At 47.0% G+C, this 23,573-nt stretch overlaps 1 protein-coding gene and 1 long non-coding RNA gene across 4 annotated transcripts in view; one reads left to right on the top strand and one right to left on the bottom strand.

Moving 5' to 3' along the window:
- The window catches only part of LOC137864336 (uncharacterized), a 150,934-nt gene extending 149,877 nt beyond the window's left edge, over positions 1–1,057 (bottom strand). Inside the window, exon 1 of one of the 2 annotated variants that reach the window (XR_011101426.1) lies at positions 885–1,057. This is a non-coding gene — a long non-coding RNA (uncharacterized lncRNA). The remainder of the gene's footprint in view (positions 1–884) is intronic. The other variant, XR_011101427.1, reaches the window with a different exon arrangement.
- GLRA1 (glycine receptor alpha 1) overlaps positions 1–12,784 on the top strand; it is a 36,679-nt gene extending 23,895 nt beyond the window's left edge. Inside the window, exons 4-9 of one of the 2 annotated variants that reach the window (XM_068698394.1) lie at positions 4,297–4,520; positions 6,093–6,175; positions 7,148–7,285; positions 7,810–8,024; positions 8,234–8,380; positions 11,970–12,784. In XM_068698394.1, coding sequence (XP_068554495.1) covers positions 4,297–4,520; positions 6,093–6,175; positions 7,148–7,285; positions 7,810–8,024; positions 8,234–8,380; positions 11,970–12,260 — 1,098 coding nt within the window. In that variant the 3' untranslated portion in view covers positions 12,261–12,784. Of the gene's footprint in view, positions 1–4,296; positions 4,521–6,092; positions 6,176–7,147; positions 7,286–7,809; positions 8,025–8,233; positions 8,381–11,945 lie in introns of both variants that reach the window. The other variant, XM_068698395.1, reaches the window with a different exon arrangement.
- Positions 12,785–23,573: the final 10,789 nt, after the last annotated feature.

The following is a 23,573-nucleotide window of genomic DNA, read 5'->3' as shown; positions in this document are numbered from 1 at the left end:
AATCCCTTTTCCGCTCTTCAAAAACCACACACACACTCTCCCCCCAGCCTTATCAGGGTAGGAAACTATAGCAAAGCTACAAACACTTCATTTAAAATGAAATAGAGATCAAGCACCTAGGGAACACAGTCCTGTTCTTTAGTGAATAAACTGAATCTGCTAGTATGAGACAATGCTAGGATTATCTGATCACTTCATCTAACAAACCCCTGCTATAACAAAACTCTTGGAGTAAAGCAATGCCCTTGATCTCTCTTCCTGTGGAAGCTCAGATTTGTTTATTGATATCTAGCTAGCTCAGGCAGCTGGGAGTATTTTGTATACAGCAAAGGAGGAATATTCTTGAATATCATCACCTAAAGTTGCCAGGAACTCAGTGCTCAAGGCGACCTGTCCCAATTTCATATTTTTAAAGGACTCACAAGCAGCAAACAAGTTTAAGATAGAGAATTACAAAGCTACTAATACAGGCTCCCTCAGACACAGGGCATATATATAAATTCATCCCCACTGATTTCATGCTATTGTCATCCCAGCTGAAAAGAACAAACCAAATGTAACCTCCCAGGCAGCTGCAGCACAGTCACATTCATTCTCCCAACATCTCCTAAGGACAGGAGAAGCTGGAGGCTGCAACTGCCCAAATGCAAAATACTTGCTTAGAGATATCTGTATGAGATTTTTCCAATCAGATAACAAACCATTCCTGCAAAACAGACTGAGCAATTCGCTGCAGCCTCACAAGCCACAGAGCAGCAAGCAGCAGACATAACTGATGCAGTGTACAGGTCATGCATTTAATACAGGGCCCGCTCACCCCAAGGTCAGCAGAAGACATGAATACCAGCACCAAAAACCTGCGACAAAGGACCCCAAGCACCTACCTTCCTCACACAGTATGCTTCCTCCCCAGGGCAATGGCAGCCTGCACGACTGGCCTCAAATAGGCAGACTGGCTACAGCTGAGGTGAGGTTACAGGTCCCTTATTAACCCCAACGAGGGCTGCTCCTGCATGTGTCTGTAATCAGTTGGTGGTAACACTCCTCTGTGGGGTGATAGCCTGTGCCCAAGCCAGGAATTAAAAGTAAAAGCCTTTTTTTAATCTCTTTCTAGAGAGTCAACTCATTGTGAATGCAGGCCCTTGTGCTCTGCCACCCAGGTGGGCTCCCCCCCTGAGGGAGCCCACTCTCTGCTTTCTGTCTTCCATCAGCAAAATGTGAAGGCTTTCCCCCCCTTTTCAGTGCAAAGGCAGCTCTGAGAGAACCCCTGAGGCAGGGATTGAAGCCTTTTGGGCTTCCTGACAGCCTCTGTCCACTTTCTTCACAGTCCTACCCCAGTTTGCCACTGCTTTCATCACCGCTGCTCATCGGGTGCCAAGGCCGCGGTGTCTGGGACAGAGCGATCTCAAATGGTCTTCCATTTCCTTGGCTCCTCGTGAGGCCACTACGCAGAATTTCAGTTCAGCATTATCAACTTGAACACTTTGATCACTTCAATTATTTTCTTCCTGCCCTGTGTCATTTCCCCCTTGGGAGCAAAAGGTCTTTGTGCCAAATTGCAAAGCTCCTGAATGGCACCACAGCACGGGCTTGCCGCTTGCTGCTCCCCAGCCAGCCAGAGGAGCAGGCTGCACGAGATAATCAATGCCTGGATGTGATCAGCACACAAATGAGGAGCTCAAGTGATAAGAAGGAAATGGAGAAAGATTTTTTTATATATTTTTGCTGAGTTAGCAGACCCAGTACTTTTTTTTTTTTCTTTTTTCCTTGAGAATTCACATCAGAATTGCTCTGTTCTGTCCATCATCTAGCACTAACCACGGCCTTCTTGGTGATGCTAATTAAGATCTCCTACAACCGTATCCAGAAGAAACACTACAAGACTCCAGGTAGCCTACAAATGAGTGTTATTCAGCTCATTGCCTCTCAGCTTGCCTGCAGTACCTAGGCACAAAGCTTTCAACGCTAGCCCAGAAATCTGCAGCCCCTACTTTTGGCTATGCCATGGCCATAGACATGACACATTTGTTCTCCAGGCCTTGCGGCAGCTCCTCAGGCACTGTCACATCCAGTTTTGAAGTGCTTCTACACAAACACACGCAGTATGAGGAATAAAATGAGTAAATTTCCTCCTGCAGCAAAGCTTGCCTGCGGTATCACAGACCATTGTGGAGAGATTGGCTCCATTCCCCACCTTCCAACACTCCATCAGGCTGAGAACACTTCTGGGCAGCTACCACTGAAGTTTCTTCCAAACATGAGTTTAATTTGTGTTGTACATGACATAAGCCCCCATCTAGAGCTGACCTGCTAGCATCCAGCTTATTTGTAGCTGAATAAGCAAAACAACCTTTTGCTTTCTACCTATTAGGTCAGTGACACTGATTTCCCCTGACTGCAATGACTGCAGATCTTTACACACAGGCAAGGGAGAACTGAAAGTATATGAGTTGTTCCAGGAGCTGCTGTGTGCCAATGGGAAGTGGGGATTCTGTGTTTGTGGAGCGTTTTCCTCTGTCAGGTTTGCGTGATTGCACTAAGACCCTCCATCCTAGCTGTCTGCAGCTATTTACATTTTCTGCAAACCCATTACCTGGAGGGGACGGAGATGAACTATTAAGTCAGAGGGACCCACTAGGACTCATGAAGGTGACATCTGGAATATCAGCAGAAGGAGAGAGTGTTGCAACTCTTTTTCATGTTCAGAAGTCTGCTCCTTTTAGCGTCAAGTCCTTGGTCCATTTGCTGTTGTCATAATCACGAATGTCATTAGCAGCTTCTCTGCTCCAAGGATGCAGATGGCACTAAGTGGCCTGAAAAAATAAATAAATAAATAAAAATGTAGAACGTAAGCTATGAACTACCCTGATCAAAACCATGGAGCAACCAAGACACAATCCTCTCCTGACCCTCCAGTGTGACCGGACCATGAAAGAGTCGTGTCCTTGCAGACAGAGGCTGCAGGTTCCTAGCCAAGTGAGCACTTGAGGCAGCAATGTCAGACTGTCCTCCAAATGAACTCTTCCGCTCCAGAGCCTTGTGTTCTCCAGATGGAAAGAACAGATCTGATGGTGGAGTCAGGGGGAGTCCTTCAGAGATGCCAAGTATTGTCTCACTGAAGAAAGTTCCTAGTGCCTGCAGCAGGTATTAGTTACTGGCAAGCACATCAGAGTCCCTCCATTACCTGTCACTTAATAAAAGTCTTCAAAGTACATCAGTGTTAGAAAGGCACCAGAGAAACCCTTAATCATGATAGTAACTATTAATTTGGGCCAGGGCAGTGGAATTGGTTTATTATGTGCTGCTTTTTAGACACAGCTTGCCTCTATACTTAGTAATATCCATTAATTTATGGACGTGGAGCTTTTATCCCTCTCCTGATAGCTGCCATGTCCTCTCCCCATTTAGATTTGCTGGCTAACTTTCCTATGTACAATTCAGCAGAAAAGAGGCATGCAGATCGCCCTGGGAGAACAGGAACTATCTTTAATTGTCCAGGAGAGCATCCGGGACATTTGGGCTAGACCTCAGCAGCCAGTCTTGGCCAGGAGAGCTCAGGGGAGCTGTAAGACACAAGGTTATGAAGCAGATATCATTTTGTGTGGTGCTGGGGGGCTGTCTACAATTAAAGCTGTCTAGCCTACAAAATCTGTAGCATTTGTGACACATTGACTTTGGAGAGGGGAAAAGAGAACACCTGCTTATGGTTAGGAGACGAGACTCTATGCACATCCCTCCTGTGTTCATGCTCTCATTAAGGACATCTGGTCCCATCAGCTCAGCTGAATTACCCTTACATTAGTGCATGCACAGGTCTCTCTTCTGTGTCACTGTGCCCTTTTTTTTTTTTTTTTCAAGTCTGAAGGAACCATGAATAGTCAGAAAATGGGATGGTTCAACACTGAAGGGAAGCTGGCTTCCATGTCCCTTTCCCTCAATTCTCTGCCACAGCTGTCTTGCTGATAGCAGCCCTTACGACATCTGCAACTGAACATTGCTTCTCCAGCCCCAGGGTTTGGACTAGAGGTCTTGACACTTCACACACAGCTGAAGATTGCTGTGATGGAAGGATGCAAAGATAGACAACTGCACATGCTATGAGATAGCTGTAAGCTACAGGGCTAAAAATAACAGCTCCTTGAGAAATAACGCCAAGAAGGCCTGCCATAACTTGGGAACGTGTGTTTAGATGTTTGGTTTTGAGAGCAGTTTTAGCACATGCCCACCATTTCTCAGCAATTTCAACCTGCCCTGAGCACTGACTGTGTTTCTTTGCTCCCTGCTTACACCATGCAGGATTACCGGGTGAACATCTTCTTGCGACAGCAGTGGAATGACCCACGGCTGGCGTACAACGAATACCCTGATGATTCCCTGGACCTGGACCCGTCCATGTTGGACTCCATCTGGAAGCCTGACTTGTTCTTTGCTAACGAGAAAGGAGCCCACTTCCACGAGATTACCACAGACAACAAGCTGCTGAGGATCTCCAGAAATGGAAACGTCCTCTACAGCATCAGGTGAGGCGATTGACTGGGGAGGGCTCCACCAAATGGAAGAGGGTAGAGCTGAGATCCTACTGTATACGCCTAAAATGAGCAAGCGGAGACTTTGAGCATGCCACTGGATAAAAGGAATTGAATTGTATTTTTTTAGGTGGGAGAACATTCTACTAACAGTGTTATAGCCATGTGATGGAAAGGGACCTCTGGAGGTCCTCCTGCTGGGGCTATGATTATGTGCAATAGTCAAACCTTTATTAAGGCTCTCACAAGAAGGTGGACTTTGTCTCATGGACCCAAAGATTAGCAGCCTTAGCACTAGTTTCACCCAAAAACACCCTCAAGGATTTTGCTCCCTGATCCCTTCTGAGCATGTGTGTGCTGTCCGTCTCATGGCATAGCTGCAGCCACAGCCACCCCTGTGTCACATCTGGCAGATATTTAACATGAATTCTTCCCAAGGGGCTTGTTTAAAGACATAATTGAAGGCTTATCTCTCTGATTGATCTGAAATGGAGTCCCCTGCCAAAGATGCATTGAGAAAAACAAAGTGGACAAAAGCTAGCGGTGGTTCCTTCCTGCTCAGGTGCTAGTTTAAATACAGAAAATGCAGTTGCTTTCATAAAAAGAACATTTGAACAGGTCAATTCTGTCTTCTTTTACAACATCTTCTGTCACAACATGCCCTGTAGGTCTGATAGAAAAATTCAATTCCTGTCCCCCAGGAAATTCCGCTATTTCTAGATGAAGGCAAAAAGCTGAAAAATCTAAACACTCTAGCAGACAGCATTTTCAGCATTATCAAACCAAATAACACAAGTCTAGCTATCTGAATCAAATCATTTAATAACAGCTTATAGAACCAAACAAACAATTTGAGCACAGATCATCAAATAGGGCAGCACAGCAACATACCACAGGAAATACAGCCAGGACCTAGTGGAAAATGGAGCTTGAAAGGCAAAACTAAAGGTCTCAAGAGGTACGGCAGGAATTCAGGAAGATACAGATTCATACTGACTTACCAAAGGGCATTTTCCTTGCATAAAATCCCACCAAAGTCTCCGTTTTCCCCCACAGAAACCTGTGAACTTGACCAAGCTGTTTTTTTTTTTTTTTTTTTTTTTTTCCCTGACACAGAAATGTTCTGTTCAAAGATTTCCAAACAGTCCAAACAGTCCCAGTCTCTAGAAATGTATCTGGGGGGTCCATAGGATGAGTCTGGGCTTGCTGTTAATCCAGACTGTTTTGAGCCTGAGGCAAGAAATGAAGACAGAAGCAGCAAAACTGTTTGATGTGGGAGCTCTCTGTTCTGCACTGTCCAAAGCAGCATTACAATGAAACAGCACCTGCAGCAGGCAACTCGGATGGAAATTATTTTACAGACCCAAATTCTTTGCGTTTCTTTCCAACACCATGTGCGAAAGCTCAGGCAGGGAAGGGGTAAATAATCAGTCATTCCCTCCAGCATTACAGTGTGTCTTGGGCAAGGTACCAGCCTGTATGTAATGTTGGGTGTCTGAGAGGGTTTGCCCCTTTATCAGTACCCCAGGCTGCTTGGCACTCCCCTGTGCTCTCTTCTCTCCTCAGGATCACGCTGACTCTGGCCTGCCCCATGGACCTGAAGAACTTCCCCATGGATGTACAGACGTGCATCATGCAGTTAGAAAGCTGTGAGTCCTGCACGTCTCCATCTCAAAGAGGAGACAACGTGTTTCCCCTCTCCCTCTCCTTTGCTATCTCCCTCCCCAGCTGCAACTCCTTCCCAGTTCAGCCTTCACTGGGCTCTCCCAGCTTGGAAGAGAGCAGAGGATGGACAGCTGGGACAGGCTTGCTCTGCTGTATGTGCCTGGGGCACCTCTCTCCCAGCCTTGTTTCTCCTGCTCCTCCCTGCTGGCACATCCTCTGCAACCCCCATGCAATCATCTGCATCTACATCTTTTCGGCCAACGCCAGCAATAATGTTTGCCATCAGAGACAGAAAGCTCTTAGAACAAATGAGGGCAAAGTGAGTTCAGATGTCACCAAAACAAGAACCAGCCTCTAAACTGCTTCAAGTCAGTGTGTGGTGGGAGACCCCCCCTCAGGGGTTCATCACACTTTGCCCCATCCCAAGAAGTATTTGCTCAGGATTTTCCATTCATTCAGCACGTGACATTTCCTAGAGAAGCTAAACCTCAGAAGGTCCCATGATAGAAGGCCTGGCATGCTTGTATTTACATTGGCCTTTCACTTTGGAGGAGAAAGGTGAAAGTGCTCTCAGCTGCAAATGGGATGTTTTTCTCTAGCTGAACATTTGCCCCTTGTACATGCTGCTTATCCCAAAGGAGGGAAAGACGATGAATAACTTCATCCAGATAAAGAGGTCAGGTTTGAAAACATAAACAGCTCAAACAGCTCATTTCAAGTAAAAATGTCAGATTATTCACTGAACACCATCAGTGCCCCAGCACAGGTCATTGCCCTAGCTTTTACCACATGTGTAAGCGGTTCTGCTTCAACCTAAATCCCACCCATTACAGCATTGCCTGGGAACACCAGGTTCAGCCCCTGCCTCCAGGCATAACTCTCTTCTACAAATCTGTCCCTTCCATGTCAGCATTTAGTATTTATTTCACATGTTCTTTGTTCCATCCTCCCAACAGTTGGCTACACAATGAATGATCTAATATTTGAGTGGCAAGAAAAAGGAGCTGTGCAAGTTGCTGATGGGCTGACATTGCCTCAGTTTATCCTCAAAGAAGAAAAAGACTTGAGATACTGCACAAAGCACTACAACACAGGTCAGTACTCTTCACCCTTAGCCCCTACACTCATCAGAGATGAATTCAAGACCATGCATTTGCCAGAATCTCTTGCTAGGTCTGACAGCAGTCTGGTGACGTAAGCCTTGTTCAACCCAGCCAGGAACAACATAACTAGAAACACACATGGATATGTTACCAGTAAATATATACATATATAGACAATAAAAAGCTAATAGGCACAAAAATTGGAACCATCTCGTCCCCATAACATCTGCATCAGTTCAAGGGAGTTTGGCTTGGACCTTTTCTCCCTCCATCTTCCTTTGTCTTTGATGCAGGGGAGCAGGTGAAATTTAACTGACAAAGGACATACTGCCAAGAGCTTTCTTTGCTATGTTGATGTATGTGCGTGTTTCAGAACTGGTCAAATGATGTTTCTGTCCTCATCTCACAAGATTCTGGTTTTAGGCAGTGTGAGGAAAGTGCCCAGACAACAGCTGAATCCAAGAGGCTCACCGTACCTTACCAGTAACTTTACATTTACCTTCCGTCATTCTCAGGCAAATTCACCTGTATAGAAGCTCGTTTCCACCTGGAGCGGCAGATGGGCTATTATTTGATCCAGATGTACATCCCCAGCCTCCTTATAGTCATCCTGTCCTGGATCTCCTTCTGGATCAACATGGATGCTGCACCAGCTCGAGTTGGCCTGGGGATCACCACGGTGCTCACTATGACCACTCAGAGCTCTGGCTCCCGAGCATCACTGCCCAAGGTAAGGAACAAATTTAACTTAACTGAGGGCAAAACAATCACTCTCTGGGGACAGAATATGTGTAAGCCACAACATAGATCCTCCTGCTCAACGCAAGAGGTATTCTGCTGCCATTGCACTAAGACCTGGAAGTAACATGAAAAATGACAAATAAAAAGGCATTTGGATGAACATGCCATCACATCCCCCTCTCTCCCTCTGACTCCTAGGTGTCCTACGTGAAGGCCATAGACATCTGGATGGCCGTGTGCTTGCTGTTTGTGTTCTCTGCACTTCTAGAGTACGCTGCCGTCAACTTTGTGTCCCGGCAGCACAAAGAGCTGCTCAGGTTCAGAAGGAAGAGGAGGCATCACAAGGTAATACATAAGGCGTGAAGGACAGGGCTGGAAGCTGTCCCAGCAGAACATCACTACATGGTCAGCTGGCCAGGGAAGTCCTCAGTACACGGTCAGATAGTAATGCATCAAAAAGCAGGGCAAACTCAATGAATTGTGTCTCTTTTAACAGTCTGCTGACCACAGGGGTCTAGCAAGCTGGTTGTTGTTAGCTAGCCAAGCATTTTGAGCCAAAATGGGTTGTTCTCATCAGAACAATTTTCACACAGAGAGATGTTCTGGTCTGAGTTCTCCTCTTCAGAAGACACAGTGAGGGCTTGGGGGGAGGCAGGCAGGGAGCTGGGAGGGATGCCTGTCAGAGAACGGCATCCCCCTGAAAGTCAGCCTACATTAGCCCGGAGGTAAGTGACACCTCTTTTGTTTCTATCATCTCTGTGTTCAAAAGCATCTGCTGCTCAGACTGACTGCAAATTCCTCTCAGAAGGAATTCCTCTCGCAGCCTTAGCCTCGCTCCATGCTCATTGCCATGACTGATGCCAACCTGAGCACGCACATGTCACATAGATTGCACCCCCTGCAGCCTGGGCTCTACTAGCTTTTAGGCTGAGGTGCCACAGCTGAGATCACATCTCAAAGGATGCACTAGAAGGAAGCATGAAGGTGATTGTGATCAATTAACAAGTGCCCTTAATTAACTAGCGGAATCAGGTGGCAGTATCAGTTTTTATCACCAGGTCTGACACTGCCCTCAAGCTAGCATGAAATAACAGCTTAATTTTTAGAAAGAAACACTGAAAATTGAGCTGAGGAGGATCTGAGGATAGCTCCTAGGAGATCATCAAAGTTGAAGCTACCCTGCCTAAAATATTTCTTATAAATATTTGTCTATCCCGTGTTTTAGACAGCCCCCTTGGTACCATCCCACACAGAGACCGCTCGATCCAAAACTTCTCTGTCTCAGCCATGAGAAACCCTTCCCAGGGTCTAACCCATCACAGAGCAGTTCACAATGCCTGCCTGGAGAACTAGCAGCATTCCAGGAGGCAGCATTGGTTAAAGGGCAGGGTCTCAGCATGCCTGATTCCCTGGCTTTTTGTAGATTTGTCTCTGACAGCAAAACATGAGATGACTTTTCCTTAGCGCATCCAGGACATGGAATAAAGAATATTGCACAAATGTGAGGGAAAAGAAGTAACAGATGGGACCATCAGCACCTGTTAATTTTGTCAGAGCAGAGTGAGACCCTGCCATCGCGTAGTCAACTGGGTCTATTTTTGCTCAGAAGACGTGTCCTGATTATTAGAACCAAAGCTAAAACCACTCAACCTGTGTGCCTCATAGTGCTTTTATCCCTTTATTCAGATTTAAGCATCCTCTCTGAAGCCGTGCTGTTGTATGCAGATAACTCTGGACTAGTGTTGATAAAACAACAGGGAGGGAAAAAAAAAAAAAAAAGGAAAAAAACACACTAATATACCGATGAGTTTAAAAGATATTTGCCAAAGATGTTCCATTGAACACAAGGCTGTTATTACAATCCCTGCCTAATCTCACAGCAATTTTAATTGGAACAAAGCATAAACAAAAACACTTGAAAAAGCAAAATGAACAAGGTTTGCAGGCTCATCAGAAAGCTAGGAGCTGACTGCAAATATACAAATGGATTAGTACAGCTGCCAGAGAACCTAATTGCTCCGTCCCAATGTCCTGATGTGTCTGGGTAGCTCTGCCTGGTTCAGACGTGACGTGTGAGGCTGAAAACAAATGATACGTTGCAGTGATCCGTCTTGGTTGAAGAAGCTGGGTCAAGGACTATCCCAGACTCACATTAATAGGCCTACCCAAACCAAAACCTACGAGCTGTTCTTCACAGCTCAGCACCCCAGACCATGTGTCACAGTCTGGCGGTAGCACAATGAGCAGTCTGGCGCTAACACAAGTGAATCCAGATACATCTGTTTCTTGCTTTCCTGAGAGTTAGATGCAAGATGCTAGCTCATTCTTGTCGGAAAGACTCTTTTTTACCTCTCTAAAAAATAAAAATAATAATTAAAAAAGCTAATAGCTAAATATATATTTATAAAAAAAAAATAAATAGCTAAATAGCTGCTGCCAGGGTTTGATAGGCCCTTTCCACCTCTTACCTCCTTCTGCCTGGAAAGAGGAGAAATAGACCAGAAAGTCTGACTGGACAACTCTCTCTTTGAGTGTTTGAGTGTTTTTTGGAGAGCCAGGCCAAGGATGCCAGCCCTGCCTGGCTAGTGATGTGGAAGCTCTCCTGATAGTGACTGAAAGCTCTCCCTGATTCCCTAGGGCTCTCTAGGAGAGCCAAAAGAACAGTTTCTGTGAACCCTGACTCCCAGCTTGCAGTTTCTTGCTTAGGGTCCAATGGTCCCCAGGAGCAGCTGGGTTCTAATTTGGGGTGCCTCAGTGTCCCCAGGCAGTGCACCTTCTGGCAGAGCGCCCCTGGGAGGCAGCAGTGGTTAAGGATTGTCTCAGACACGAGGAATGAGGGAAGTGGGCACAGCCAGAAGAGGGAACTACCTAAAGGCCTGCACGAATTGTCTTAGCCAGGTTTCTGAAACAAATAGGCCTGCTGCTAGGTCATACAGCTTGACAGCTTGCCTCGAAATCAAAAAAAAAAAAAAAAAAAAAAAAAAAAAAAGCTTGATTTTGTTTGGGTTCTTTATTTTTGCTTAGATAACACCTCTTCCCCCTGCTTCCCCTCCCCAGAGCGAGCACAGTCCATCCATCCCACGCAGCTACCCGCTCGGTACGGGGGCCATCCAGAAAAGACACTCTGCAAAGAAATAAGCACGGGAAATTTCCCCGTGATTCCATAATTGCATCCTCGTGTGCAAGAGAGTAGGGCTGCAAGGCCTCTGCCAAGAAAAACAGTAACAACACTTGCTTTGAGATTGGCAAATAAAGGATTTTTTCTGCTCGTTAATTGGAATTAGCACAAGGAGCTGTGTCTGAGCATTGGCACACGGAAGGGACACTTCTGCCACTCACCTGGCAGAGGGATGATGGGGCAGGGGCTGAGGGGCTCGGGGATATCCCACAGGCAGGCGAGCTGAGGGCTGGCCCCGTGCTGCCTGCAGAGGTCTTTTCCTGGACAGGCCGTGCCACCCGCACGTCCATGTAACTCTGCAGGAAGCCTCCTGGTGTGGCTTTGACTGCTTTGAGTTCCATGGAGCCCCCTCCTTCTGGGCGAGCTGAACCCCACAAGCAAAGCAAAGAAGGTGCTGCTAGGGGCAGGGGGAGGGAGGGCCAGAAGCAAAACAGGGGATGCAGCTGGAAAAAAAACAACGCGGTGCCGTAAAACCGTTCGAGTGTGTCAAAGATACCAAGGAGGCTGGAGTCCTTCTGCTCTCCACGGGGTGCCTGGATCCCCTGCTTTGCCTCTGCGCATCACCCAGCTGGCACCCCTCTATAAGGCTGACCTCCCAGGAGCAGAGGGTTGGGGTTGGCCCACCAGTGCCAAGACTGGGGTTCAGCGGAGGATTCTCTCCCCCGAGAGCAGGGCGCTGCCAGTGGAGAGCCTTATAGCAAGGGTGCACTGTCTATATCTCATTTTAAGTAGAGTCCCATGCTCAACCTGTTTCAGGAGGATGAAGCCGGCGAAGGCAGGTTCAACTTCACCGCCTACGGGATGGGGCCGGCGTGCCTGCAAGCCAAGGACGGCATCTCCGTCAAGGGCGCCAACAACAACAACACGGCCAACCCCGTCCCCCCGCCGTCCCGCTCCCCCGAGGAGATGCGGAAGCTCTTCATCCAGCGAGCCAAGAAGATCGACAAGATCTCGCGCATCGGTTTCCCCATGGCGTTCCTCATCTTCAACATTTTCTACTGGATCATCTACAAGATTGTCCGCAGGGAGGACGTGCACAACCAGTGAGGGAAGGGGAGCAGTTGGGAGGGAGAGAGCAATCCTTTATATATGTGCAATAGCAATGCAGCAATGCATGAATTTAAGAATGTGGCAATATCTACTAAAAAAAAAAAAAAGGGGGGGGGGGGGGGGCTGGGAGGGACTTTTAATCATGGGAAGTGAGGATAACGGGCACAGGGAGGAGAAAAAAAAGCTCTTGATCTGGGGAGTGCAAGGGCAGGGGTTAGTTTTACAGCATAGGAAGGTTTGGATTGCTCCAGCTGCAATCCAAGCAGTGTAATATATTAATATATATTCATGCTTAATTATAATGCAAAGAGAAAACAATCAAAAAAAAAAAAGATAAAAAAAATCCTTTTTTTAGCCTATTAACAGCTTAGATTCTCAAGTCACTGGAATGATCCATAATTCCATGTGCGGAAATGATTGCAATTACGCTTTATCTGACTTTTGCTATAGAAAGGCCATACTAGTTAAGCACGTGGGGGAAAAGAAGCCCTAACAAAAGAAAAAAAAAAAAAAAAAGGCAAGAAAATCATTCTGTGCTTCTCTAGGTTTCGCACTTTGAAAACTGGATAGACGGGGAAACTTAAGAAAGAGGCTGTGGGTTGTTGTTTATTTTCTATATTTATTTTTTTTAGTCACGGGTTTGCCGATCAAACATTTTGTGGTTTTTGGATAGAGGAAAGCAAATATATTCTGTCTCTCATCCCCATCAGAGAGCATCCAATGGGAAACTCGAGAAGGACAGCAGAGCCTTCATCAGAAGTCACAGGTACCTTCTGTCCTTCTAAACGACTTGGAAAGATTCGAGTCCCAGGAGTCAGAAATACTGTTCAGACCACTAGATGATGAAGGTTTTTTAAAATAACCTTTTTGTTTTCTTTTTTTTTTTTTTTTCTTCCCAAGCCCCTTTCTGCCATGTTTGTTTACAATACGGGGGGATAGAAGCGTTGGGTGAGTTATAGCATAAATTATATTTAAAATATAGTGAAACCAGGCATATTCATGCCTTGTCACGACAGGAACGGGCGAACGGCAATATTCTCAGTACGGGGTGGGGGGGAAGGTGTGTACAGAGAGAGAGGCTGTTATTTTCGGACATTTCATAGCAGTAGTATTAATAGTGAAGTCGGGCCAACGGACCCGAAACTCTATTTTTGTAACTATTTTGGTGCTGCATTTAGCTTTAACGTGGATGGGAGGCTGGAGCAGGCAGCTTTGCCCCTCTCTGCCACCCGGCAGAGCCCCGGGGAGGCTGGCACAGGGTGCTGGGGATGGGGAAGGAGGGGAGGGAGGGCGGGATGGGGGCGGTGGGTGCCCACTGACAAGGAAACAAAGGCGTCTCCCTTTGGCCAAATGGTGGCACAGGTTGGCACCAGCGTTTGGGGTGGGGAGGGCACGCCATTTAGCGCCAGGGTTTTATTTGAAAGGCTGGCTCAGGTCTGGGCTCTGCGGGATCCCGCTCATGAGCCGGGCTGCAGCACCCAGGGCGATTCAGTTGCGTTCGTTTGCACTTTAGCGAGGCGGGTAAGAGGGAGTGGGAAGGAAGAGACAATCAGTCTGCACTGAAGCACTTGGCGTGGGGGCTGGATTAGGCACTACAGGAAGGCAGAGAGATGAGCAGCACCCCAACTCCTGCTCAGGCCCGCTGACCTGGGCTGTGGACCCGATGCCTTCCTCGGGAGCAGGAGTTGCACCCCCAGGGCAGCTGGAGCAGCTCACGGTGCTGTGCCAACCCTGGCACTGCCAGCTCCAGCCTGGACCAGGTCAGCAGCCTCAGAGCCTGGGACGGGAGGTGGGAGCCCCCCCTCAGCCACCGGTGGTCCAGGCAGCTCTGGGAGACCTGGGTGCCAGCACGGGGTCGGTGCCGAGGGGAGAAACCACCAGGGCCAGGCAGAGGGACACCCATCTCCGATGCTGCCAATTCAGCACCTTTCACCAGCACTAAATACACTTTATTTAAAAATAATTTAAAAAAAAAAAAAAAAAAGAAACAAAAGAATGAGAAGGAAAAAAAAAAAATAATAAATCATGATGGTCACTGTGTGGACTAGGGCAAACGGCAATATTTCCTAATGTTCTGGCAAAGGCCACCCAGCTTTCTGTCTCTGTTGGCACTGCTGGGACAGGGAAAGGTCACACGATACCAGTATGACCCAGTACATCAGCCCCTGCCCCTTTTTTCTCTGTTGGAGCAGCAGAAAACCCGTGGGCTGGGGATTTCTCCTTCCCCTAGCAGACTGTGCTTTCCCGAGGAGGGAGACCTCAAGCTGTTGAGCAGAGCTGTTATTTGATGCTAGGACAACTTTCTGAGCCTTGGCTGGAGCCCAAGCCTGCTGCCGGCTCGGGGTTTGCTCGCTGAATTATTGAGCTCCTCCTGCATGTGCGACGGCTGGCCGTGCATGCCACGGGTTGTGCAATTGCTTTAAACAGCTCGGCCTTGGCTGAGACAACGAGCAAAACCGGGGAGTTCCCCTACCTGCCCCTGCCTGGCAGCAGGGCAATGACCACAATTTGCTGTCATTTGGACAAAAGCGGTCCTTGCCTCAGTGCCCAAGCCTTGCATGTAGGGGTCAGCAGTGTGGCCGTGCTTCACACAGTGTCTGGGTGTCCCCAGGACCTCAGGGCACAGCCAGCTCCAGGTTTCTTCACAGTGACTTCATCCCAGCACATCTCTGTGCCCATCCTGCTGCCTAGCTGGAGCTGCTGCAAGGAGCCGTCTGTTGGCTGTTAACAGATCCCGTGCACTGTGCTCCCACCCTTTTAGGTCTTGATCCTACATCCCAAGGGCAAGATCAGAGCAAGGAGAAGGAACCTCCTCCCTCGTTCGTCTCGTACGTTCCCATCTCATCTCGCTCTGCTCTGGCTAGGAGAGGGGGCAGGAGATGTAGATAAGCTGGTGGTTCACTGGAGCTCCGGTGTCACTTCTTGGCACTGGGTAAGGCCAAAGGAAGGCAAATCAGGGGCTGGAATTGTCAGAAAGGTGCTTGCATTTCTTGCTCATGTACGAGCACTCTGGCTGCTGGTGGAGTCCATGGGAATTCAGGGACGGGAACGAGAATTGCACACTTACCAGCCTGCTTCTGCAACTCTGCCAGCCCCTAGACATGTAATATGCTCTCCATAATACTGTTTTCTCTTCATTAAGCAGCCAGTTTCCACCCGGGCCATTTTCCATTTGCCCGCATGGCGAAAGGGAGCAGCACTCGTACAGCCCAACATGAAACATGCTGGGGTTTTGGCAAAGGTCGGATGCTGCTGATAGCTGGCCCACAAATGTTCTGCCAGATCTCTTCACCATGTAGACAAGACCTTAGTTTGTCCTAGGAGCCCCTGGAAAGTCTGTGAAGTTTTCAAAATCAAACATTTTTCTCCATCTGTACTTCCCTGTTTAGTCGCAGCATTGCAACAGAACTTGCTTTGATAATCTGTCTCCTAAGCAGGCTGCTTCAGCAGTGCCAATAATTATATTTATTAGTAAAAATGTACAGGACTTGATATTGTGGGGTAGCTTCTAGGCATGTTGATGGAATTTAACTCAGTACTTGTTAGTTTTCTTTAAAAAACGGGCTCAGAAACAAAACCTCTGAATAAAGTCAGTGGTCGGGCTGGCAGTAGAAAGAAAATAAGGCCCTAATTTGCTTGGACTATTCAGAAAAACATAGCCTCATCCCAAAAAAAACATTATTTCCAGATGTTGCTGAAGATGTATCAATTCATGAGCAGGAATTATTTTTGCTAACTGTGAAAAATAAAAATAAGGTAGGATAAATTTGCTATTTTAGTCAGGTAGGTGGGTCCTTCACAGTTTAATTTCTGACCAAAGCAGGTTTCCAGCTGGGATCGCAATCCTAATCCCATAGACATCCATTAGAGGTGCTGAAAAGGGCCCAGGACAGACCAGTAAGCACTTGGTGTGCTGCAGACTGCAAGGCTTTGCCTTGACACTGGCATGGCACTAGCTTGCCTTTAAATACACGCAGGGCCATTCATCGAGTGGGTCTCCTAGTGCCCACACCCCTCTTGTCCTGAGAAGCCTTTGCTGGTCAGGGCTGGGGGACTTTGCTCTTAGAAACATCAAACAATACCAAATGCAGGATGTTCTCATGTCCTGTGAATAGAAACATTTTTGTTGTTGTTGCTGTTGGTTTTTTTTTCCACTTCTTTTTGCACAGTCTTCCAGACTTTTCTGGAAGATTTTTATTTTGTTTTGTTTCTTCTGCCACTTCTGAAGATCTTTATTTTTAAGGCAAATCCAAGGACCACAGAGGACCATTCTTGGCTTCCTAGTGCTGGTAGAAAAAGATTACAAGCGTTGACAATATAGAGATTTTTAAAAGGAAAGGAACATGTGATAGGAGAAAAGAATATTTTAAACGGTATCATTTTTCACAGATTTTATACAATCATATTTTTGTACTGTGCTACCATTCCTTAATAAAACACAGATCTTATCCTTACGCCAAATAAAGACAACGCAATCTCTTTCAATATCCATCACTCCAAGCAGCAGTGGGTAACGTGGGCTGAGCCTTGCCTGCCCCACAGCACAGCCCTATGGGGGGCTGCAAGTTTGGGGTTACTGCCTGCCAGCTGGACACCACACATCTCCCATCCAGGGGCTGCAAGCAGCTGGTCTGGCCTCTCAGTAGTGTCCCAAAAAGCTCAATTCAGTGAGAAAATTATCTGATCCCTGCTAGAAGGCACCCTGCACTCCCATCTGCTCTAAGGGAGATGTGAAGGGTGTTACGATGCTCCCGCTTCTCAGTAAATTCCCATAATTTCCCTGGAGACGGCACACTATTTAAGTAGAAAATTAAGCGCTTGATTGTTCTTCAGGGCGAGGAGATGAGCACCAAAGCAGAAGCTAATGAAGTTAATGAATAGCAAAATTAATGAATGACACCTCCAAAATTACTTCAGGTTCTTTAAGTTTTCTCAGCCCCTCTTTCCTTCTGAACAATTCTCTCTTAATGGCAGCTTCACATCTATTTGCTCAAACGGATCTAGGCCAGGAGTCTGCTACCTCATTCAAAGTGAGGTAACCAAAAAGAAAAATATATAAAAAAAATGCATTTTTTCGCATTCATCTCCCTTCTTCCTCCTGAACTCTCATCTCTGTGAGGTTACGTTCCTCAGCTCTGCAACCTCTGAAGGGCCTGGCAGGGACAGGTGTCTTGGGAAACACAAAGCAATAGGAGAATAAGTGTTCCTCCAAAGCAGGCAGGGTAAGGGTGACCAGGAAAGCATTCCCATAGCAAAGCATGCATGAAAAGCACTCCTGGAGAATGTGAGGGTGGGCCAGAGACCTCCTCTATGACCATGCTCTGTGTGAAAGCAAGCTGCGTACAAGCTGGAGAGCAGGCAGACTTTGGGGCTATTTTCCCTTATGGGACTGGGTGATGCTGGAGTTAGCTCGGCAATGGGACGACCAGGCTGAGTCAGGTGAAATCCCAGCCTGGGATCTCCCTTGCAGCGGGCGTCCTGATTTGTAGGGTCTGCCTCTCTGCTGGCTCGTTTCTGCCCTCGCTGACCGTGTCACGTTGTCCCAGCATTGTGCAGCCAGCGAAGAACCAAGGCTCCTGGTACCGTGCCCTGGTGGAAGACAGGGATCACAAGGCAGTCTTCAAAGGAGAAGGATTTCAGCATCTAGCAAAGGAAATTACGGGTTTGCTTGTGAAACGAGGATCCTGGTATAGATTAGGAGAGAAGGGGAAGGAAGGAGAAAGCAATAGGAGAGATTTATTTGCATGCCTCAATGCTGTCTTCTCCTGGCATTCAGGGTGGAAAGTGCCAGTGTGTATGAGCAGTAGTCAAAGCTATTACCAGTAATTAAGTTGTATTTAATAAGTGGCCATTGAGTCAAGCAAGCCTGGGCTGCAGCCCTCATGCACTTTAGAATCAGGCTTTAAGTAGAAATGATGGGCTTGTCCCTGCAGTATTCCTGCTCCTGGGAATATCGCAGAGAGGGCCCTGAGGCCCATCCTGGGATAGGGCCAGCTCCTGACAGTGGTGGAGATGAAGAAGCCAGGGTTTGACCCAGGCCATGCACAGGTTATGTTCATGCACTGGGAACAGGTTCAGCACAAGAAAACGATGCCTTGTGGGGGAAGACATGGATGGCTTCATAGCAGGTTAGCGATCCTTTCAGCAAAGCATCACTGGTGGGGCTTAAATGCTGTGCTTAGCGCTGTCACTGCTGCTACTAGCAGTAAGAAGCCAGTCACATAAAAAGAAAGAAAAAAAAAAAAAGCACAAGGGAGAGGGAACTCAGCTACTTCCCTGCAGTGAAAGTTCACAGCGAGGGGAGGGGATACAAAATCCTATCCCCGGTTCTCAGCCTCAGGTTCAAATAGGGTTGCACTTCCAGTATGAAAATACCCATCTTTTACTGGGTGCAGGATGATACGGCCATGAATAAAACATCAGCCTGGCTGGAAATTAGCTCTTATTTATACAACGTGAGTGGCAAGTGCTTAAGCAGCTCATGGCAAACAAGGGCACGCTCTTGACCTGCGGAGGGACCTTGGCTACACCCGGCTGGGGCACGAGGCAGCGCCACTGACTACGTGCTCCTGCTCAGCACCACGAGCGTGTCAGTGCTCCTGCAGGTGAGTCAGGCTTGGCACAGGCAGGGACAGGCAGAGCCAGCCCTCAGCTCCCCCGTGTGAAGGGCACAGAGCTCAGTGACTGGTGGGGCTGGGGCTTTGGGGAGCCCCCGCCAGGGTAGGGCTGTAGCAGGCTGGAATCACCTGCCCTGGTGGGTCTGCGGGTGTACAGCTGGATTCTCTGGGTATTTGGGGCATCACTGGATCCCCCATAGGTTAGGCCCTGTCCTCTCTGCAGGGTGCAGGGTTCCTGTCTGCCACAAGCACGACTCCAGCTGTAGGCTGCAGACCAGCTGAGCCAGCTGGCCTGGATTGGGCACACCACAGAATTTGGGCACTAAATTATAGCTCCAGGTACAGAGCAGGCAAGAGCCTGGATCAGCCTGGCAGTGAAAACACCCTCACAGTGATGACAACATGGGAGGCCTGCTAGGGGCCCTGCACCACCCTGCTGCGGCCCTGCAGAGAACAACAGGCCACAACTTCCAGCATCAGGCTTGGGCTTCAGGGTTTCTTGCTTGGTACCTAATCCACAAACAATGACCTTTATTGAACTAAAACTATGCAATGTTAAACAGATTGTGTCCAGGGCAGCACCTTAGCCCCGTTCCTGCATATGCATTTACAAATTTTTTTAAAGCATCCTAATCACAGGTATTTGTCAAGAGGTAAAGTAACACGCAAGGCCCTAAGGAGCAGGACTGGCTCTGGAGCTTGGGATGGGCCAGAGCTGGACACAAGTGTGTTGTGAGCACTGCTCCTAGGCCAGCCCTGCTCCGGGGAGGCTGCAGTGAGAAGCAGGCAGGGAAGGCCTAAGTTCAGCTTCCTACCAAAGAGCAAGGCAAGGGCAGGGAGCAGGAGGATGAAAGGAAGAGCAGATCAGGACCCACACAACAGACAGGAATTTCTAGTAATTACTAAGTGCAGGCAGGCTTGCAACCCCAGTCCATACAGTACTTTACAGGTGCTTGTTCCTCAAGGGGCTGGGGTGAGAATTCATTGGGCTTGACTTGTAGGTAGGATAATCATGGGCAGTGTCACCTCTGAAATTAACTTTGAAAAAACAGTAAGTAAAGGGCAGGGGAGGAGAAGGAGCAAGAGCTGTCATGTAAGAGTGGTGCTGGAAGCACAGCTCCCTGAGTAACTGTACCCCAAGGTGAGGGACACAAGTATGCTCTTCATGGGCAGGAATATCCTGAGATCTCTTGGCAAGTCCTTGTTCAGATGTACACACTCACTTTCCCTCAATCCCATGGATGTTTTTGTTTTCTGACAAAAAATACAAGGGGAAGGGAGCACAACTTCCATTGCTTTGTGCTCCCCTAGGCTGGGGAAAACAACTGAACAAGGGCTTTGAAACTCTTCTCTGCTTTTGCCTACACCGAACTTTTGCTGTTTCCTTTCTGTCCTGCTGTTCCCAAACCTGAGTATGTTTCTGTCCAAAATGTTTGTGTCCTTCCAATGCCAGGCTTCAGTAAGAAGCAAGCAGGGAAAAGAAGCTCAGAAGCAGCATACCCCAAGCTGACAAATCCCTAGAGTAGCCTACTTGAACAACAGCCCCTCCAGCCTCCTTTGCAGTCCTCCAGCACTGAGGAGGGGTCTGAGCTGGATTACTAAACTCAACAGGGCCAGTGAAAGATGCAGGCATTTCAAACCCTTGGCCAGTGCATCCCTTTTTTGCTTGGTTCAAGGCAACAGGTTAGTTTAGGGATCTGTCAGCTTCGGAAGTGTCCAAACTGGATTTTTTTTTTCTGGAAATAAAAAAATAAGTTAAAACAGCGATGTTCTGTGAAAAATTTGGATGGCGGGTATGTGAACCACCTTCTCCTCAATGAGAAGTGATCTGTTATGCGTGAACTCTGCCCCTGAGCTTGGTCCTGCTGCTGAGCGCAGGGTCAGAGTCCCGCTGTACAGCCAGCGCTGCACTCCCTGCAACGGGGGCAGTAAGTCAGGAGAGACGGGCCAGCTCCAGAGCTGCATCAAGTGACAGCCATGGACATTAAGGCACAAAGGCCAAGTGACTTAATTCAGCACACGCATGTGGAATAAATTATCTGAAATGCACCGCCTGGAGCATCTCAACCCTGCTGTGAAATGGAGTTCATATGCAGGAGATAGAAGCTTGTGTTTCCTGAGCCTGGCTGCAGCATACTGAGAGCAACCACTGCTGCCAGAGCTCACCTCTTCTTTCAGGGACTTACTGAGCTGCAGGAGAGAGATGATTTTGTTTCAGATGATTTTGTTTCAACGGAACTGAAACAGAAGGCAACTGTGCTAAAAGCCATTCACCCGTGCATTGGAGCTACAGCAAAACTTTGAGTGAATTAAGAGATTTATAGAGAGATCTAAAGATGAAGCGACACACCAAGGACTTCACCTGAAAATGGCCTGACATGCAAAGGTCACAGCGCATTTCATCGCAGATTACCATCCCTGCAGCATTGGTGAACGCCATCCTGGAAGCAGCCTTTGAATCCTGAGAGATGCACAAACCTGTCCCAAGCAGCTGTTCGTAGCCACCCCCGCGAGATCAAACAGCCATAAGCAGGCATAAACAACATCCTTGTGGACAGTGACATTTTATGGACTGTGTTGTCTACTCACATCCTACCATGGTGTGCAGCATATCACGCTTATTATATTAAAACTGAGATGAGGAGTAAGGAAAAAACTTATGCATAAGTGATATAAAAAGGAAGGGAGGACCCAGGAACTTCTCCCTTCCAACTACAAACGCACATCCATTTACGTTGTTTTGTAAATGAATTTATCTTTAGAAGAAAAAATAAAAATACTTAAGATATTTCTGTTCAAAACAACCATTGCACATCTGGTTTTACTTTCAAGGGGAGATACAGATACGCAGCAGGAATACTTTCTAATTGAAAACATACAAAATAAATAGAAGTGGGAACATTTCAGCACAAAGAGTGCGTTTTCTTTGTGTCCTTAATAAAGACCACCTCAGGTTCCTAAAGTTTTCCTAAAGTATCCCCCTCATCTGTCAAAAACCCTAAAGAATCTTGTATCTCGGGGTACCTCCCACAAACTTCAGGTTTTCTTTTTCTCCTAAGTTGCATTTTGTTCTCTTGCCCGTATCTCTCCCATCTGTAAACCATTTGTATGAAGAAAATCTTTGTTTCAAAAGCTTGACTTAAAAGCTCATTTGTTCCAAAATACAACAGCGCCTTGGTACTGTTTATACCAGGGACAGCCAAGGGCTGTGACAAATGAGCTGGGCTGCATTTAGCAGCTGCTGCCTAAGATGTTACTGGCTGTCCTGTCCCTGTGCCAGCAGTCACTGTCCCCAGAGAGGGCAATACCAGCCACCCACCGCTCTCAGGTGGAGCTCAGGGAGAAGACAGCACTTGCCAAGACAGAGACCACAGCTGTAGGAGAGCCTCCTGCAGAGGGGCAGGGCAGGTAACAGCATTATATCCCTCCTGACAAACCCATCCATCAGCAGCCCTCTACCAATGGGCTTCTGTAAATAAAAGTCTAAACCACTCCTGCAGTTTGTTTAAAAATTAGGACACAGGTTAGGACACTGTTCATATTCAGAATATTAATGAAAACAAGGCTGGAGCTTTTCCCTTTCATTCTCAAGTCTTGCCGAAATCTAAGAATTAAGTCATTGCATTAAAGCTACTCTATTTTAATTATCTCTTAAGCACAGGAAAAAAGAGGTAGCTGCTGCTAAGAGAACAAAATTCAACTTCCTTTAAATTCCAGTAAGCTTCTACAAAACAGGGATAGAAACAGTTCACATTCATCTGTTTTGGTTTGTGGGTGCTAAAATATCAGCTTCTCACAGGGGAATCATCAGAAAAGTATTCACAGAGCAAAAATTAAACGCTCAAATTTAGGTGAAAAGGAAGAGAAAAGGAGGCAATGGCTCATGTGCTCTTGAAGTAACACTACTAGATCATGAACACTTTCCAAGAGATACAACGGAGACAAAGTCAATGCTTAGTAGTTTTCAGGCTACTCTTCCCTCTGGTCTTGAAGGGAGAGTAGAGAAATACAGTGTACCCCCTACTTAAAACTTAAGACAGATTTTTTTTTTAAAAAGTTTTTTAAAAAGGATGAACTAGCTTAATCCTTAAGCACTTTCTGGCCTACCTACCTTTAAAATAAGCCTCCCTTTTTCTATAGGGATTGGTTACACATACATGAGATAAATAAAGACAAACAAAATTGGCAGGCCTTACAATTCAACTAAGGACATTTTGCTGCACTGGTCAGGGTGCAGAGTATCTGCTTCTTTAAAAGCAGCATTTTTAAGCCATGAGGAAGTAAACCCATACCTTACAGTTTGCATTGCACACAAAGTGGCAGGTTATTTTCCTTGCTTGTAGAATTTCTATTTTAAAGTTTATTTCAGGAGTATGAAGGCGAAATGTCAAAGTTTCTGCTGTTACATGTGTATGTTTATTGAATCATACATTCATGCTGATGCCAATTAAAAAATAAAGATTTTTCTCAAATTCTCTCCCTAGACTTTTAGCACCAGAGATTCGAGGCTACAGCCCACACTGCTGGCACATTTGTGCTAATACAACACTTCATGAAAACAAGGCAAAGGACCAGTTTCACTGTTAAACTTTTTATGCTGAATAATCTCTCCCATCTGTGACCTCCTGAGCTCCACCCCACACAGGAATTCCTGAAGGACTGAAGATCAAGTCTGGGCAGCAGTAGAGTGTTA

The sequence above is a fragment of the Anas acuta genome, chromosome 14, assembly GCF_963932015.1.
Source record: "Anas acuta chromosome 14, bAnaAcu1.1, whole genome shotgun sequence".
Taxonomy (NCBI): Eukaryota; Metazoa; Chordata; class Aves; order Anseriformes; family Anatidae; genus Anas; species Anas acuta.
Note: the sequence above shows the minus strand (reverse complement) of the source record. Positions and strands in the feature narration are given on the sequence as shown.